Source organism: Gobius niger (genome assembly GCF_951799975.1).
Source record: "Gobius niger genome assembly, chromosome: 5".
NCBI lineage: Eukaryota > Metazoa > Chordata > Actinopteri > Gobiiformes > Gobiidae > Gobius > Gobius niger.
Genome location: NC_136856.1, coordinates 18,647,739 through 18,666,061, shown reverse-complemented (window position 1 = coordinate 18,666,061; position 18,323 = coordinate 18,647,739). Strand labels below are relative to the sequence as shown.

At 38.4% G+C, this 18,323-nt stretch overlaps 3 protein-coding genes across 3 annotated transcripts; 1 reads left to right on the top strand and 2 right to left on the bottom strand.

Moving 5' to 3' along the window:
• Positions 1–1,636: 1,636 nt before the first annotated feature.
• Positions 1,637–8,278, bottom strand: eef1g (eukaryotic translation elongation factor 1 gamma). Its single transcript, XM_079556130.1, has 10 exons — positions 8,175–8,278; positions 7,412–7,570; positions 7,267–7,330; positions 7,049–7,191; positions 6,129–6,272; positions 5,924–6,053; positions 5,587–5,800; positions 4,459–4,631; positions 3,066–3,190; positions 1,637–1,957 (listed from the first exon to the last, which is right to left on the bottom strand). The coding sequence occupies exons 1-10, from the start codon at positions 8,184–8,186 to the stop codon at positions 1,799–1,801; spliced, it is 1,323 nt and encodes a 440-aa protein (XP_079412256.1). The 5' UTR covers positions 8,187–8,278; the 3' UTR covers positions 1,637–1,798.
• A 98-nt stretch (positions 8,279–8,376) lies between these two features.
• Positions 8,377–11,080, bottom strand: polr2g (RNA polymerase II subunit G). Its single transcript, XM_079556129.1, has 8 exons — positions 10,943–11,080; positions 10,628–10,737; positions 10,371–10,530; positions 10,175–10,225; positions 9,368–9,433; positions 9,207–9,278; positions 9,094–9,127; positions 8,377–8,503 (listed from the first exon to the last, which is right to left on the bottom strand). Exons 1-8 carry the CDS (start codon positions 10,952–10,954, stop codon positions 8,490–8,492), a joined length of 519 nt encoding a protein of 172 aa, XP_079412255.1. The 5' UTR covers positions 10,955–11,080; the 3' UTR covers positions 8,377–8,489.
• Positions 11,081–11,220: 140 nt separating this feature from the next.
• Positions 11,221–13,057, top strand: LOC306962822 (uncharacterized protein). Its single transcript, XM_079556128.1, has 5 exons — positions 11,221–11,420; positions 11,501–11,656; positions 11,731–11,830; positions 12,029–12,159; positions 12,241–13,057. Exons 1-5 carry the CDS (start codon positions 11,367–11,369, stop codon positions 12,535–12,537), a joined length of 738 nt encoding a protein of 245 aa, XP_079412254.1. The 5' UTR covers positions 11,221–11,366; the 3' UTR covers positions 12,538–13,057.
• The last annotated feature ends 5,266 nt before the right edge of the window (positions 13,058–18,323 follow it).

Below are 18,323 nucleotides of genomic sequence, written 5' to 3'. Positions count from 1 at the left end.
AGGGCACAGCTTCCTGCCTTTTTGCCCTTTTAAGGAACAGGCCTTTTAATTTCACAGACCACTCAGGATCATTACTAAGAATGGGGCTGAATGGAACAGCGTTTATGTTCTCTCCATAGATAGTATACAAGAGATCGATGATTATCTATTCGGGGTGGGCAGACCAGCTACGAGCCTCCACAGTGCTCCACAGTGGAGCACTGAAAAGGCTTACTCTTTTTAGTGCTAATGTACAAAAAACAGCGTTGTTAAAAAATAAGACACCCACCTCAGTGTTGTCACATGGGTCATAGCGATTTTTAGAAAAAATAAAACTCCTTGGAGCCAGGCTTTTAAGCAGGTCAAAGTGCTCATAACAATGCTGTTTACCAAGTGTCTTTGGAGCATCTGCCCACCAGGGGGTGGTACTACAGCCATGTCAGCTCCCGCCATGAGGACCAAAGAGAAGCGCGCCCTTTGCTTCTAATATCTGTGATGCTCCTCTGAGAACAAGGCGCCTGTACCGCCTTAGCAAAGCAGGCAGTTGCTTTTCACCGCATTGCTCGGCCGCCTAAACTACAAAGGCCTGAGGGATGATGGGTAATAAAGTGCAGTCAACACGTGCGCTGATAGCGGACTGACAGATGATTAGATCTGAGTTGTTTTGATCAGAAACGTGTTGCCCTGACGCTCAGCAGCCTCCTGTGACATCTCATCACAGATCTTCGATCTGCAGACAAAAGTGCCAAGGATGTGTCCAGCATATAACCTACATTTCAATAAAAAGACGGTTATTAGGCTATCCATTTCAATCTTAAACTGTAAGATGTCTACTCTTTGCTGATGAGGTGTCTGTCTGTGTGGTGCATAGGAGAAACACAAATGTGTCACTAACTTTTAAAAGAGTTTTATTCACAAACTAATAAACGCGAGACGCTGCGTGATCTGAGGCTCCTCTGTTCTCGGGGCAGTGATGTGTCCGCCTCGATTCCAGCGCATTTCTCCGCCCTCGGCTGCCACCGCCTGGTCACTTCATCTTAAACACACCCATTAGTTTGTCTACGTGAATATTAACCTACAATAAAACTAGATGTCCAGTGCGCATTTTTTTTTTTAATTATTCGCTAGTGATAGAAATCAGAAAGACGATATCAGTGCAAAAACATTTTAGGAATATCACCCACACCTATAGTCTGATATAGCCTACTTCAAATACTCCAGTTTTAAAATGACCATTACAGATAAAATGTCTAACATGAGTGACGTGACTGCTCAAATCACCATCACAGGGAGTCAAAAAGGCCTTTACTCTGGAAGTCTTCAATGAAGGTTGATTCAAGCTTTATTCTGGAAAGCTAACCGTTTATTCCTGTACCAAAATACATACCACTCATACGTCATAAGCAGGGAGCGGTCAGACCACATTATAACTGATGCCACAAAAATAAAGTTGCAAGTTGAAATATTTTCCACCAATATAAATAGGTTATGTAAAAAAAAAAAAAAAAAGTATTGATTCAAGACAGTCAAGCCTGCCATCTAGAGGACAAAGGAGAGCAAGGATACACCAAGTTTCAAAACGACAGCACAGAGTTTTGTGTAATTAACACAGAAAAATATGTAATACCAAAAGTTAAATAAGACAAAGGCCCATAAATGGCATTGTGGAAAATGCTTTATTTTCACATCAAAACCAAAGGATTGGGCCACTTGGGAGAAAAATGTTCAAACGTTGTCAATCCATGTCATCTCGTGGTTAAGCGTGCGGTGGCATAGAGTTTATAAGTGTCAAGAGCACTATCGCAGGGTCCCCGTATTATTACTTGAAGATCTTGCCCTGGTTGACAGCCTTCCCCATATGCTTGAACTCTCCCTCCCAGAGGAAGTACTCCTTCACCATCAGCTTGCACTCGTCGCTGTCAGGATCCAGTTTGCGCCATGTGTACGATTCATAATCGATTGTCCAGTCGGGACTCAACTGTAGAAAACACACACTTACAATTAGTCAAAACATTCAGGCAGATTAGACAAACAAGTTCGTCAAGTGCTAGTTCACATCATTTGAGGCGAGGCTCAGGAGCATGAATAGGCTACAGCTCACAGGGCATTTCAGTTCAAGACACATTCACTATTAGGGCTGTGTATTGCCAACAAATTCACGATACGTACAGGATATATTCAGAATAAAAGGATCTGGTAGGTTCACAAAATTTAGGTTTTTATTGCGTCGATTGTTGAAGATGAGTATGCAATTTAAGCCTTTTATTGCCGAGTGTATGTGATACGTTATGAATAAAGACTACGGATAGCCAAACATATTTGCAAATAAAGATACTGTAGATGCATTGACACGATGTGCTCCATAACAATGTATTGCCAATACGATACAACACAGCCCTAACCACTATAGAACCACGGAGACATTACAGAATATTCTACTTCAGACCATGAGAACAGTTGAGAGTTCAATGTACTTGTGACCACAGCATGAACCAACCAATGCTCACGGATCAGAGATGACTGGGATGAATGTGGCCTCATGTTTCTCTGCCCCTGTCAGATTAAGACATGGTGCCATAAGTGGACACAGTCTTGCCAAATGGTAGGGGTTTGATATTGATTTGATACATTTCTATTGGTTTATTTCATTCATTTTGTGTTCATTTTATTATTTATGCAAGAAAGGGAGTTTGCAACCACCCCCACCTGTCTGTTTATGTTTTCCCTTCACACAAACACGGAGGCAATTAACCAAGATGATAATTTTGGTAAGAAATGCACTCGGCGGTTTGACTGGCAGCATTAAAATCAAACTACCGTTTTTCCAGACTATAAGAGGCACTCGTTTTCATAGTTTGGCAAGTGCGTCTTATACTCAGACATGTGTTGGCCCTTGACTTTGTATCCAACCTGAGGAACTAATCTGGTATCATTCTGCTTTAAGTTTCTTAGATCAGGACATAACACAAATGCAGCTAGAATTGGTCCCTGAAATAAACAGCATCCATCTATAAACCATTTAACCGAAAAAGTGCATTCATTAGTACCAATAGTCTGCATACAATCAATTGTATCAAACTACTTACAGGGAAAGCGAGCTCTTGGCCTCTCAAAATCCAGATTCCAGAGATGGCGTGGTTATTGGGAGTGCCAAAGAGGAGAACACTGGCAAAGGCATTCTTTCTCAGTTTATCCAGGCGCTGATACATACCTTAAAAAGAGACAGAAGACAATTTTTTTTTTACGTGTATTACAAATTACACACGGTATACAACCCACTCAGTTAAGGGACCACATCAATTATTCCACTTATCTAGAAAGCGTTCTGAAACGTAAAACTTCAAAACCCAACAGAAAGTTAGAAATGTGTTCATTTGGAAAAAATAAATACAAATAAATAAATCATAATTTCTGTTCCAGTTCGACTCATGTAATTGATCAGCCATGTCCTACCAAAAAACAAAAGCACCACCATATCAATGCTACATGTTGCTGGCTTGCATCCGGTTAAGCTTGAATATCAGCGCATGTCAGTTGTGAGATTTGCATTCACGACAGATCATCTCTAGTAAAGAACATCGTTTCAAATGTGATAGAAATGTGACCACAGCATGAACCAGCCTGCACTCACTTCAGAGACAACTGGGATGAAAATGGCCTCAAGTTACTTTACTCCTGTCAGATTAAGACAAGGTGCCATAAAAGGACACCGTCTTGCCCAATGACAGGAACATCTAAAAAGTTATCTATTGTGTCCCCAGACTTGCAGTATAAAGAGAACCCATTCAAAAGAAAATATCAATTACTTTCGTAATTTATTAAAAAAGCAAATCTCAGACATACAAGCTGGACATTTCTTGTTATAATTTGTGCCCAATATTTTGTGATCAGCCAAATAATTTTTCCAGAAAAAGTTAGTAGCAGTTCTTTTTTATTCACCAGCTTTGATGTCTGAGACTTGCCGTTTAATTTGTCAAGAGTTTTCCTTGTGATAGTGAGCAATCTTTAACACCTATGCACTGTGGTCTCACTGGCCACTTGGCAATGTGGTGTGAACCCGTTTATCAGCTTTGGTCCTGGAGAAGTGATTTGGATCATTAAGCATCAAATGTCTATCAAAGAACTGTCCAGCTGCCTCCATTTATCGGACACTTTCTTTGAGCATTTCACAATTAAACTTCATTTGACTATACATGTAAGCAAAAACATCCCCCCTAACCCCAATATGGGTTGCCAGGTTATTGTCATTCTTTCAATGCAGAGTAAAAACACTCGCCATAGCTTCACTTCAGCCACAGGAGGGGTGGGAGGAGCCGAGAACAAGTTACTACTGGATATTTTGTTGCCATTTTAGATCAGTATTGCCTTTTCTAACCAACAAAGTGTAAGTGATAATGTTTGACATTACTAAACTTGCAAAAGAGCATAATACCCTCGTTTTAAGAAATTTAAATGTGCTGTTGGCCCGCCTCAACTTACCTCCAATAAGGTTACAGCTCATGAAGGTCTGGGTGAGTTCCTGAGAATATTTGTACTCGCAATACCAGATAGAATAGCCTTCACGATCAAAGTTCTCCCAGAAGTGAGGAATAGCCACTTTCTCGATGTCATCGTTTGAATACGACCGCTTGAAATTATCCAAAACAAATGTGCTAAAGAAAAGAAAATGAGAAAAGGTTTATTACAATTTCAGGCTTGGTAATGTTCATTGTGTCTACAATTACTAAAAGTCTCTGACAAGAATCTTTAACAGAATTGGAACAGAATTAGCTGTAAACCAGCAAAGCCTTAGCATTCGTAAGTGTGCCCACAGCATGAACCAGCCTATGCTCACGTCAGAGGTGACTGGGATGAATATGGCCTTAACTTCATCTTCCCCGGTCAGATTAAGACTTGGTGCCATAGATGGACACTGCCTTGCCCAATGACAGGGGACTCGCGGTTCAACATTATACCCAATTCAGACTTTTTGAAATGCTTCAGAGAATCTTTGATATTTTGGATTTTAAAACAAAGCACAGCCGCATGGCGACCGGCGCCGGTCATAGGCTTAATATTTTGAGACTTAGACCCCTATTAAAAACTATTTCCTGCATTTCAAGGACCAATTTATTTAATGATTTTTTTTTCTAAATCAGGTATTTAAAACTGTATCAAAAAAAAAAAAAAAAAGAAAATCTTCCCTACGTTGGTTGAAACACAGCGTAGGGACAAAAAAACATTGTGGGGGCTGTCCTTGGCACAAGGTTTACACGGTTTTGGTAAAAACTCAGATCAGACGTGTAATTTATGCGTTTTTAAATAAAGACATTTCATAGTGCAAACATTTAAGATTTGTTTAATATGCACTGCTGAGCTACTCATCACATAAATTTAATAACATTTTCTTTTGAACTACATGCTTCTATTACAATCACCTAATATTTGCTGTCTTTGTGCCATCAATTGAATTTTTAATTGATTGTGATAATTGTGCTGCCCTTCAGCAGAGTAGCTTCAAACAGGAATAGGCAGCAGTTGATTTTGTGCGGTTCAAATTTTACTTTGTTTTTAAGTAAGGTCAAAATCAATCTTTCACATTGGTTTAGAAATCCTTGAGTTTTATACCTTTTTGGTAGTGCTGCAAAGGGGTCCTTCGTTTTAGGCTCACTGGCCATTGCAGCATCGGCCGCATCCATGTCATCCTCTTCTGGGGCAGGTTTCTTCTCTTCCTTCTTTTCCTTTTTCTCTTTCTTTTCCTGTGGCTTTGCAGCTTCTTTACCTGCTTTTTCTTTCTTTGCAGGGGTTTCCTTCTTGGGTTGCATCTCTGCAAACTTCTTGGCTGCATTTGAGGGAGAAAAAATAAATGTATGGGCATCATAAATTACATTTATAGAGTTAAAGATGGAAGTAAAAGAAAAAGATAAATTAAAGGTGAAAAACATTGATAGCCTAGTATTCTCACCATCAAACTGAGCCATTTTTTCACAGAGTTTTACTTCTCCAAGGACTGCCTTAAATTGAGGCTGGTTAATACAGGTGACAAACCAGCGGTTAGCGTTGGTATAAGGCTGACGGAATGAAGGCTCAAGCACCTACAAATGAAAATAGTAACTTTATTTTAGTACCAGTAACACATTCCAACTGTATGCAAAAGGAGAAAGTCCAACCTGTTTATAAAGCCAAAGCAGGGAGCAGGCAACGGTGATGTCAGCAAGGCTAATCCTCTCTCCCACCAGAAATGTGCGGGTGTTCAGGTGTTGGTTCAGCACTGTCAGGACTCTCTTCACATCCTCTTTCGCCTGTTCTGTGGCCTAGACACAAAGCAAAAATCCTTGAACAAAAAAACAAAATGACAATGTCCTGATAAATTCCACTTCTCTTCAAAGCAAATCAAGCCATAAATGGACTAATGAGTTGCCTTCAAACTTGTAGACATTCAGAATACACTATTACACTACCCAGTTTTTGTTTAAAAAGGCACTCTGCTCAACATTTTGGATTCTACCTTTGAGCCAAACTCGCTCCTAATGACCAGCTAGACACATATAGTGCTATTTTAGCAGTGGATGCATTTGGATGACCTATAACCTATTTAAAATATCGTATTTGGCTGCCCTTAGTGAATATGGGGACGAGCTGGAGACGTCCCACTCGCAGTAAAGTTACAGGTCGGGTCTTAACACACATTCTGACAAGAACCTTCAACAGAATTCACAGAACTTGACATAATTAGCTATAAACCACTAAACCCTTAGCATTCGTAAGTGTGCCCACAGCATGAACCAGCCTATGCTCACTTCAGAGGTGACTGGGATGAATATGGCCTTAACTTCATCTTCCCCGGTCAGATTAAGACTTGGTGCCATAGATGGACACTGCCTTGCCCAATGACAGGGGATTCACGGTTCAACATTATACCCAATTCAGACTTTTTGAAATGCTTCTGAGAATCTTGGGTATTTGGGATTTTAGAACAAAGACTTAAACAAAGCTTTGGTCAAATTATTGAGTAAAATTTACATTTCACATGTAAACATAATTATTTGCCCAAATTTGAATAAACCAATAGCTGTGGCAAGTGACATACCTGTTTGTTGAACTGCATGATTCCAAGAGTAGGAAAAACCCATGCACTGGCTGGAGGGATGATCTCAGAGTCAGCAAAGCTCACCCACTGCAGTACCTGGGCTGCAGCTTGAGGAGTGGCACCACGGAGGGCTTCATTGCTCACTACAATATGAATATTTTAACACACTTGCAACTCTTTAATAATCGGATTCCAATTCATGAAAAACAAATACTTACAGTAATGAGCAATGGCATTGCTCTCAAACAAACAGAATCCGTCATCTCCCTGGTAAGCAGGTACCTAACCAAAATAAAGTACAAAAAAAGTAAAACAAGCAGCCTTCGGACATTGAAAGCCATGACAGTATTTCAATGTGCTTACCTTGCCAAGGGGGAAGTTGCTCAAAAAAGCAGGAGTACGGTTCGTCTGCCCAAAGGTGAAGGCAGGGGAGTTGCTGGCAACTTTGAGTGAAGCACCACTGTACTGGGCTGCAATCTGAGCCTTAAAGGCCCTCCAGTTTTCTGGATATGTGTACAGGGTCTGGAAGAGAAAGTGAATTGAATGGTTAAAAGCGTAACCATGAAATGCCGAATTTTGCAATCAGTGCTGCTCATCTCTGAATGCCATGTTAAACTTTACGATTCCAAAAAGCTGAATCTGAAGCATGAAACGTACAAATTATATTACATTATATTGGTAAAAACACATACCACCTTTTAAAATCCATTACAAACTGGGTACACCCTATTCACGTGGCAATTTTAGCATGCATCTCTTGCCATCAGCAGCCAGATGCGTATTCACTACAACATAGTGTTACAAACAACACCAAACCGTGACAAAGGCATTAAAGAAATTGAGATGATAATCAGTGGCTGATGTAACATGGCAGAAATCAGAGTAAGAGCAGGGGTTGTCACAAATTCCGTTTCATTGCGACGTTAGTCAGCGAAAGCTAGCATAGAATGCGAGAGCTTGAATGAATTTCCCCGAAATAATGCCCAAAGTGTGATATTTTAAGTCAGATTTCATGTGATAAACTGAGATCTAAAGGGTAAGTGTCAAGATTGGACTGATATTTGACGGATGGTGATGATAAGCCTAAGAATTCAAAACTCTCCAGTCGCCTCTCCATCTTACTCACCCCTGCCGCCATCTTCAGCACGAGAGAAAGGAAAGAACGTAGGCACGTTTTACTGACGTATTTACGTCCACTGCACGTGCACGCCGCCAGCTTGCGCGAAGGGTTCACTGTATGGATCACTGAACCCTTTCAAACTGGTTTTAATTAAACATTACTTTTTCTTTTTAAAGGAAATTTACAAAACGAGACACTGAAGCAGATACACAGTAAAACCAAATTAAAAGGTTTATTCGTATAGAGTACAAAAAAAAAAATGAAATAGTGATGCAACATTATAAAATACCCTCTTGTCAAATGGTCTTCCTTATGCCCAAATCAGCTTACAAGACCTAGAGAAGAACAGAAGTTCAGTTCATGCCAAAGTTTTTGCCAAGAGAGAAGACAGCTATTATATAGTTAAAGGCATATAACATAAGTAGTGACATGCAGTCATGGGAGTCATAAAAATCACAATACAAACTAAAAAAATACAATAAACTGTATAAAACAAGTTCCTTTTTTCTGATGATGATAGTAACTTCTTTTGATTTTAATCAGTTTTTTGTGTGTGTGCGTGCGTGTGTGTTGTCTATGCAACAGGGATCACAAACAAGTAGCCCCTTCTAAGAATATAACCAAAGGCTTTCTACATTTATGTTTAGATTTTAGATCTATTTTCTTTTTGCTTTGAGCATGTTGAACACATTCCCCAAACATCCACCTCAATCTAAGACGCAAAGTTACCGGGTACATGTACCAATGATTAGCTCATTGCCATTTTTGTTGTGTAAAAAAATAATTTTTGTATTACAAATTGTGCCTCACCAGCTGCAAACCTCAGGACTTAAGACCTGTTAAGTCCTGATGTGATTTTGATCTAAATGTTGTACTTGTGATATGAACCACTGTTCTACAGTGTTTCACATAAAAATGAACTCACCAAGGTAATCATCCATCAGAGATCCAATAGCAAACTGTAAAAAGAAAGAAAACAAGTAAAACACCAATTTGTCTATAATAAACAAAAAATAAATGTGTCATGAACCAACTTACAATGTCATTTTTGTCAACTCTTGTACCCACAATTTTTAACCGGATTTCATCATCTTGTTGTATTACTATGTCCTAAAATGTGTACAGGGTAAAGATATTTATTTGGCATTGTCACATGTCAGTACTTTTTTGTTTTATGTTTTAGACACTAGCTAATTTACCTCATCAAGTGTCTTGTAACAAGGAGGGTTTGAGTTGGGGTCAAACTCCATTTCAGAGGGAATCGACTGAAAAGGAAAACAGCAAAATTTCAACAATTAAAGACAAAAATAATGACTTTTTTTCTTTCTTTTTTTCGTTTGGGAATACTTTTTGTTTTGTGGGAACATGTGGGAGGAATGAGGAGCCTATATGGGAAATTGTAGGCCACATGAAAGCATTAAATGAAGAATAGTTCTATGATGGGTAAAAAACATGTCCACATATAGTGCTAGGTTTCCCTTGGATTCAAACAAACAGCCCTACATGCCTGGGATGGATGCTCTTGTACAAGGGATTTTTGGCCGTTATCTTTATCTAAATATCTCTACCATTCACCAGAACATCCTGAGAAAATCGCGGAGGAGAACACTGTGCACATTAGGAGAATGTTCATTTGTCAGTGAACACGGACAGCAACGCAAACAACAGGTTGCCCATTTTAAATGTCCAATATAACAGGAATAACTACAATCATTTTGAGCACAAGCTCATAGAAAAATCCACAATAGGAAAAGTTGACTTTTTCCTTTGAAACAGAAAGCTCACAAACTTATAAATGAATTATGTTAAGAAAATACTTCCAATGAACGACAGGTGAGTATTTCCACCAAAACGCAGTGAGTTTTAAAGCAATACTGTGTTTGATTTTTAATGGATTTTTTAATTTTTTGACATCTTCAGCTGCAGTTGTCTACTCTCACTATATAATCCATGAAACTTCAGCTTTAGTACTGCTGTAACACTGAGCTGTAAGTTAAGACTCTTACATGACGGGAGATGAAGCATGACATCGGACCAATTTCTGTGAACAATCCAACCTGAAAAATAAGGGGTAAAAAGAGTACAGGTGGGATGGCAATAAAAAATGCATTGAAATATAATAAACCCATTAGGCACGAGTTGAATGACGTGATACAAAGAATCTGTTAAACCAGAACTAAAAGCCAATGTTATGACTCAAACCTTGTTAACTTGAGTGACAACAGCATCCACAACCTCTCCTTTGAAGGGGCGAAAAACAATAGCCTTGTACTTGACAGGATACAGAACAAATCCTCTTCCTGGTTGAATTACTCCAGCCCCAATGTTATCAATTGTGGTAACAGCAATAACAAAGCCATATCTGAAAAAGACAGATCATTTATAAGTCTGATGTCTCACAATTTCATCATTATAATCATTATTATGATTGTTATTATCATTGATACAAAAACACTTACTTGCCAGTACATGTTCCCTCTACTTCGGTGAAGAGCTTTTGCTTTACAGTGTTTAGAAGATTGGGGCCGAAATACCTTGGATGTAGTAAGATTTCATGCTCTAAAGAGATCTATAAAGAGAAATCTTCATTAATTCAGACCATTTGACTATTCAACCGTACAAAACATGCAGAAATTAGTCGTTGTAGTTTGTTGGGGCATGGATAGCTAGCGCACGGTTTAAGTAGAGCACAATAGCTCTCTGAATTCCCGCTCGCTCTGGCAATCGCAAACAACGGGTTACATCAAACTAATCACTGCAGGATATTGACTTACATGGTAAAACATAATGGAGTAAAGTCCAAGTGAACAACAATATATTCGTATCAAACAGCAAAATCCAAATATGTTCACTGAATGAAAGCAACGCTAGCTCGCAAAAAAAAAGTCTGGGGGAAAATGACTTCCGGGTCGTCGATTTTTGTTGCCCTGAGTTTAGTTTTCCGGGTTGACTGCAACTTAATAACTCACATGTCCATGGATATAAAATAAAGAACTCCCAACTATTTGTATTTATCAAATGAAATATATTAGGCCACAGTCTTATAAACGAGAGGCAACAGGGACATGGGACATTTTCAAAGTAAGACGGAGAACGAAAGGAGTGTCTTGAATCCTTCATAATGATTGGGCTGTTTGTGACCCGGAGAGACTCGTGTTTTTGTTTTGATATTGTATTTTGACATTTGGACTGGCTGAGATGGCGTGCAGGATTGTCTCCAAGTCAATTCGCCTTCATGGGTTCAGAAAGCTTGTGAGTCTTCTTTATTCGTAGGGTTGTTTTGTTTTGTTGTCATCAGTAACTCATGCAGCCTATGTCATTCTCTTGTGTAGTTGGGCAGTGTTAAGGTTTGTGCTGCCATGAAGTCTGGAAACACCAGATATTTCTCCAGCGACACTCCACGCGACAAAATCAGTCGGTATCCTATTCCAAACAAAGCAGAGCTGCCCGCTGACATAGTGGATGTCATGGAGGAAGTGGAGTCTAAAGTAAAGTGAAGTACTCACAGTTACGCCCCTTTTTACTTGACGTCATTGTTTCAGGTAAACTTGTATCTTCACAGGGTGGCTTTCTCCCCAACGTTTTTAAAGCCCTCTCTCACAGACCAGCAGAGTTCAGAGCTTTCTTTGCTTACTACAATGGGCTGATGAACAAAGAGTCTGGTGTGTTCATTTTCTTTATCCTTATGAAAGATATACGTAGTCTTGCCTGACACTTTATGCTAAAAATGTTCATTATGAATGATTATATTTTATTATAGTTTGAGATCAGCCTCAGTGATTGAAGTTTCAAGATCTAGGATAATGATGTGCCTTAACGTGGCAACCTGTTTGAAATGTGTTTTTTGTTGTATACTTCAGGAAACCTAACCAAGGCAGATCGCGAGTTGATCGTTGTGGCGACCAGTATTTATAATAAATGTCTCTACTGTGTGATTTCACATAGTGCACTGCACCGCATCTACTCAAAGAAACCCACCGTTTCTGATCAGGTATCACTTTCCTTTGGAGTTATTTGTTGTGTATACAAGTTCAAATTGTCAACCCCAGGTTAATGGAAAACTTTCTTTCAGGTGATTGTTAACTACCAGACAGCAGAGTTGTCACCACGGGAGCAGGCCATGCTGGATTTTGCTATGACTGTTTGTCGTTGTGACACAATCACAGAGGAGCATTTTCAGTCTTTAAGGGAAGTGGGGTTTGATGAGGAGGATGCCTGGGACATTGCTGCAATCTCTGCATTCTTTGCAATGTCCAACCGGCTTGCCCACCTGACAGACATGAGGCCAAACCTGGAGTTTTACAATATGGGTCGTGTTCCAAAGGAAAAGGGAAAGGGCAAGGCAGATGTTGATGTGAAAAAGGACTAGAGGCAATGTATTTTCATTTGTTACATTGTCTCTTAACTTTTGATGATGAAAAATGTATCGCTACAATTATTTTTAATTTAACCAAGATTTAAAGTTTGTAATTATTGCATCACCACACCGCTCTTATTCATAAAGTACAAAAGTGCACATAAACAATCAGATCCACTCCTTCCGTGCTTAAAACCAGTTTGCTGACAAAAGAAATACCAGAGCTGAAAAGGTTTGTCTGATGAGATGTGAATAAACAGTGACAACTTTTGAAAAACTTTGTTTCCATTCCACTTTCAAGGGTAAAAGAACTGTGGACACTTCTGTTTTTTTACCACCAGATGGAACTCTAAACTCAGTGAGATTTGCACTTCACTGAATTAGTAGTCTCTTCTGTGTGTCCTAAATTGCTCTGGGCAGAACAGGATCATTGAGTCGTGTACAGATGTGCTGTTGAAGTGCGTATGTCACATTTTATTTTGTTTCTATCACAACATCTTTAATGCTTGTTTTTATCTAAAGAGTGTTCTGAATTTACTAATTTACTACACTGCACACATCACTCTACTGTCTATAGCCTATTCCACAAAGCTTTAATATATGGGTGCATGTTTACGATCAACCACTAGACTAAACTTTATGAACTATCTCTGCTGATGTGGCCATGTGTAATTGACTGTAAGCACAACTAAAATGGGTTATTTTGTGTGTGGGACTATTTTCCTGCTGTGGTGAAGAGTCCACATAAGATGTGTAAAGCTGCTGTGGGGGTATTTGTGTGAATGTTAGTTAATCAGAATTTCAAGTTAGTCTACTTTAACAACTGCTGCACTACTCTCACATTTGATAAATTACCAATGCGTTGTATAAAGGCAAGGCAGGTGTGAGCAAAAATACTGTGTATTTTTTGCTGTAACTTAATAGCTTTATTCTTGAACAACACCCTGCTCATTTACGTAGCTACAGCTTGTGACGGGCAAAATGAAGACTCATGAGTCGCTCTGTACTTCCATCTGATGATGATTTGAATGTATTACAACAAATAAACTAAGTTTCTTTTTCTAGTTTCCTGGTTCCTAAGTTGATATTATATGTGTGCACATTTATAAGTTATGAAAACATAATTTTAAAGTTTTAGGGTCAGGTTCACTAAAACCCTTTAATTCATAATTTCTATAACACACACCCACTTTGGTTCGACGCACTCTTTGACGAAGCCTGCATCATTTTGCTCATCACTATCACTCTACAGCTTTCATCTCTCACCATGAACCTGTGACTGAAATGTAGGAGATTATAGAGTTTCTGATTCAGACTGATCATCCAAATGCACTTACTCTCAGATTACTAACTTCACAAGGATAATAAAGCATGCACCATCTGGTCTTTGTCAACACTTGCATGTGCTGTAGCCTCTACATATGTATAACCAAAACACCATTTATTTAATGCTTAGAATTAAAATGGAGCTCAAAAACTCCTGTAAGGTTGGCAGGTGACAATAATTAGGAAAACATATTGACATATAGCCCATATAGAAAAGTTTTTGAAAAGCAGTCAACCATGAAATTTTGAAATAAAATACATACAGTATAAATCAGAGTTGTTTCGATACCGCTACTGGTATCAGTGAGTACTAAACCTAAACCCAAACTTATCTGATACCAAATTGTGTTTTTTGGGCTATGCAGACCTATTTTCCCTAGTATCAAGCAGCATAAGTCACACAGGCTTTGTTTAATATGCATAATGAGGCATGTGCTGTAGGTTTTGGCATAGTTTTACAGGCTTTGTTATTATTCACTTGCTGTGGTATCGGACTGGTACTCAGTATCAGCGACTACTAAACCCAAGTATCAGACCGGATGGGAAAAACTGGTAGACCAATCGGAATAACAATAATATAAATACACATAAAACCGATTAAAGTGCTTAATGACAAGATACCAATCGAGGCATCTGAGCTCACAAAACTCCCCTTTCTCAGTCGGCCCACTGTTGTCTCAATTAGTCATCGTGAATCACAGCATTCATCCTACTTCTTTTAGAGAACTCAAATAATTCACAGGCTGTTATGAAAATGAAACTACTCTGACAAGTGTGACTTAACAGAGATAAAAAATTTAAAAAGGTGATAAAACGGAATACGGAAAGCTAGCTGGAAGATAAGCGCATCAGAAGTACAGCACACAAAGGATCATCTGCTATGGCTGCAGGAGTAACAAGGCTGTTTCTCAATGCCTTAGTCCAGGGAACTGTGCTGGACTATGGAATGGAAGGAGACTGCATAGCTGTAAAGCAAGGCAGCAGTTCAGGAGTCTCTGCCGTCCTTTTATTGGCTGGTAATAAGGATTGACATTCATGCAATAACTTCACAGATAAAGTTCAAAACTACACTATTTGGGAAATCTTTACTCAACTTCAGTGAAAAATGTAGGAGTTATTAAAAAAAACAAAAAGTGCACTGGTGTGAGGGTCAAAATACGTATTTTCACTTATATAATAATACAAAAACACAAAATAATTCCCAACAAAAGTAGGCTAATTAATGAACTAATGTTTTGTATCAACAGCAAAACCACATGCTTCATGTGTTAGAAAGAAGAACCTTTAGGTTCTATTCTGATCTCCTGCAGAGTTCAGCATCTTGACCATTTGACACTGTGTGATGATGCCATCTGCGCTCTTTCAAACCCCTACAGTGCAGAAATATGTTATTTTGGGGGTAGATGCATCTTTGTAATTATTTGTACACCATACCCATAAAGATTTATAGGCTTGACGTCGCACAGCCACACAATAATCTTGTATCATAACAGGCTTTTGTCAACCTTTTTTATCATGTGGCTTTTGCTCTTTATGTCAAAGCTTGTTGACGAGTTTCGGTAAATATTTTTATATAGCTGCATATACAAATTCTTATATACAACAATTAAAAACATAATCAGAAATCAAGCATGTCAAACAATTGTTGAATGTTAAATGTTGGACCTAAAGATATAAATAAACGCACATAATATTTCTTGTGAAGTTAATGAATGAGAGCATTTCAGACATGCAACTACGGTGTTATCATCAACTCTTCACAACTCACATTATACATCACTACACATCTGAAGCTTAGTGTCCACCTGAGAATAAATTTAGCAATGCATTTATAAATAGATTTCTTTAATATATCAGATAAACAAATGCACTAAGGCAGTAAGAGCTGGCCCTAATCTGGCCTTGAAGTGGGGATTCACCATTTATATCCACGATAATCATCTTATGGCATACGTGATTACTGAACATCAGGGCATCCCGCCTGGCTGTCTATTTGCATTTTCTGTCAATATATAACCAGTGAGAAGCAGCCATTTACCACACATTTTGGGGTTTTAGACATTTCTCGGATTTATTTCATCTGCATGGCAGTTAATTGGTTCCTCTCTCAAAGGCATTCTGGTTTTCTTTTTAAAACTTTAAATCCAGGCCATCAGCCGCACCCGCTGAGAGCATTATCATAATAGCAGACTGATAAACATTTTTGATGCTGTGTCATGATGGTGGTTCATTACTGCAATTATTGTTAGTTCTTCCATATTCAGGCATAACATTATCACCACCCACCGAATATTGTGGCAAAGCTTCTTCAGGCTTATCTGTTTATCCTCTAGTTAGCGCTCCTCTTATGGGGAAGAGTTGAACCTCCCTCAGCCCCACCCTGCTGTTGTTTAACCTATTAAAATCCTTAACATAACTGTGTAAAGTGACTTTATTTGGTCACTATGTCTCATTTGCATCACAAAGTCAGGTACCTTCTGTGATTTAGATCTGAGTCTATTATGAATTAGCCTACCACATTTGTTCAATGATTAGGGCTGGGTGCTGCTGGGTAAAAAAGGTTTAGGTTCTACTGGTATCAAAAAAATAAAAGTATCAAAAAGCAGGTATAAATATACAATCTTTATATTCAAGTTTTTGTGTTGTTGTTCATTAAAATTTAAAAAAAGCAAAAAGTGATACACAAGTTGAAATAAAATTGAATGAAGTAGAAAATAATTGAGGAAAAATTGCCAAAGTAAAAAAAAAAGACAAAAATTTGGGGGAAATACACGTGGAAGTTTCTTGGTTGTTTCACCTCAAACACGTGATACAAATGCAAAAGAAATTAAATGGAAGGAAATTGAATTAAATTAACATTATTAATCTGTTTTATGGTTTTATATGACAAATATTTGAGTATACGTATCGTAAAAAGAATCGTTCAGGTATCGGTACCGAAAACCAAGTATTGTTAAAGTACCAGTATCGAACAAAAATTAATGGTACCCAGCCCTACTCCCACCTAATGTAATATAATAGCTTCATATGCAACAAATTTATGTACAATGTAGTTTTATCATCACCAATTGTCAGTCTCTATAGAGAATAGGCGGCGTTCACGATTGAGAATGTGATGATGTCATAATGTCAGGTGGGGCAGGGGCCAGTACAACACTGTTTTTCCTCATCATATTTGATCGTAATTGGATTCACAAACCTGACACATTATATTTGGTCTGAAAGTCCTTCCTATTGGTCAACATCACGCTTATGTTTCCGAGTTTGTCACCACTTTTGTACGCCTTTCAGAGAAAGAAAATGGACATTAGTTCACTCAGAGAAGACGATGAACTTTGAGCCAGTTTTTGTTTCGTGTGGATTCTCCCAATAATGACTGAGATATTAACCAAAAACTAAGACGAAAAAACACCACAGTTACCGTAGTTACCGCCATGGAAATTCGTGAATGCAACCTATCCCAAACACCGCTGCATCTTTAGCACTTTCACTTTGTGCTCAGCCAATGGAGAAGCTTGTTATAACTAAACAAACATCTTCTCTCCAAGTTATATGAGGATTCTGAATTTTTCTTTTTTTTTTCATCTTTTTCATCTTTTTCTCTAAACTGACTCGGGCAATTATGTTAAAAAGACTCACAACATGGAACATTAATCCATGGATGTGCAAACAAACGCTGAAGAAAATATAGTCCTCTTTTTATTGACTGGACTTCATCCACAAGACATCAAACAAGGGACACTGGGAAGAAGTCTTTGTTGCTGAGACACAAAAACAGAATTACAGAAGATTATGTAGATAAACATGACCCATTTCTTCATTCTCCTGAATTCTTTGGCCGGTATTTCTAATGTGATTGTGGATCCACTTCGGGTTTCTTTTAAGAACTGTATGCACCAAATACCACCAGAACAGAATGCATGGTTTTGAGAAAGATTTACACTTTGCCTTTTGTTATATCGACAAATATCTACAGCTGTAATGTCTGCTGTATACTAAATGAAAGACATTGTGAACATAAGCAACAAACTACTTGAAGAAGTGAAATTATTAAGGTCAGGTAGTGCATTGTGTAAACGTGTGTGACTGTACATTGTGGTCAAGTGCAAATATCATATACAGTATTTTCTTAACTACTGGACACATGGACAGACAGCAAAGTGTATCAGTCAGTCCGCTCTTCTAACTGTCATGGTGAGGCATTAGTCCAATGGATGAAATGATTTAGGAGCAGTGGTTCTCAAACCTTTCACACCATCTCACACAATATTTGACCTTTCAAGTACCACCAGGTCTAGATCAAGATCAGATGAGGACAAACACGATTTAAAATGGTCTAACATATGGCTAAATAATGGCCACAGTGAGTGTAAACCATGTGAAAGAAATCATCTAATGTGTTACTAAAGCAAGTGAAACAGACTCTAATTTCTTTTTTTCTTTTTTTTCCAAAGTGTAAAATATCAGATGCC

Excerpts from the sequence above, each read along its gene's own strand:
- eef1g (XM_079556130.1), bottom strand. Across the intron at positions 7,192-7,266 it reads CAATGCCATTGCTCATTACT|TGAGCAATGAAGCCCTCCGT; the intron begins GTAAGTATTTGT and ends TTCATATTGTAG. Across the intron at positions 6,273-7,048 it reads TCATGCAGTTCAACAAACAG|GCCACAGAACAGGCGAAAGA; the intron begins GTATGTCACTTG and ends CTTTGTGTCTAG.
- polr2g (XM_079556129.1), bottom strand. Across the intron at positions 9,434-10,174 it reads CATGCTTCATCTCCCGTCAT|TCGATTCCCTCTGAAATGGA; the intron begins GTAAGAGTCTTA and ends TTTCCTTTTCAG. Across the intron at positions 9,279-9,367 it reads GTTACAAGACACTTGATGAG|GACATAGTAATACAACAAGA; the intron begins GTAAATTAGCTA and ends TACACATTTTAG.
- LOC306962822 (XM_079556128.1), top strand. The coding sequence starts at position 11,367 with ATGGCGTGCAGGATTGTCTCCAAGTCAATTCGCCTTCATGGGTTCAGA. Across the intron at positions 11,657-11,730 it reads TGGAGGAAGTGGAGTCTAAA|GGTGGCTTTCTCCCCAACGT; the intron begins GTAAAGTGAAGT and ends GTATCTTCACAG. Across the intron at positions 11,831-12,028 it reads GCTGATGAACAAAGAGTCTG|GAAACCTAACCAAGGCAGAT; the intron begins GTGTGTTCATTT and ends TGTATACTTCAG.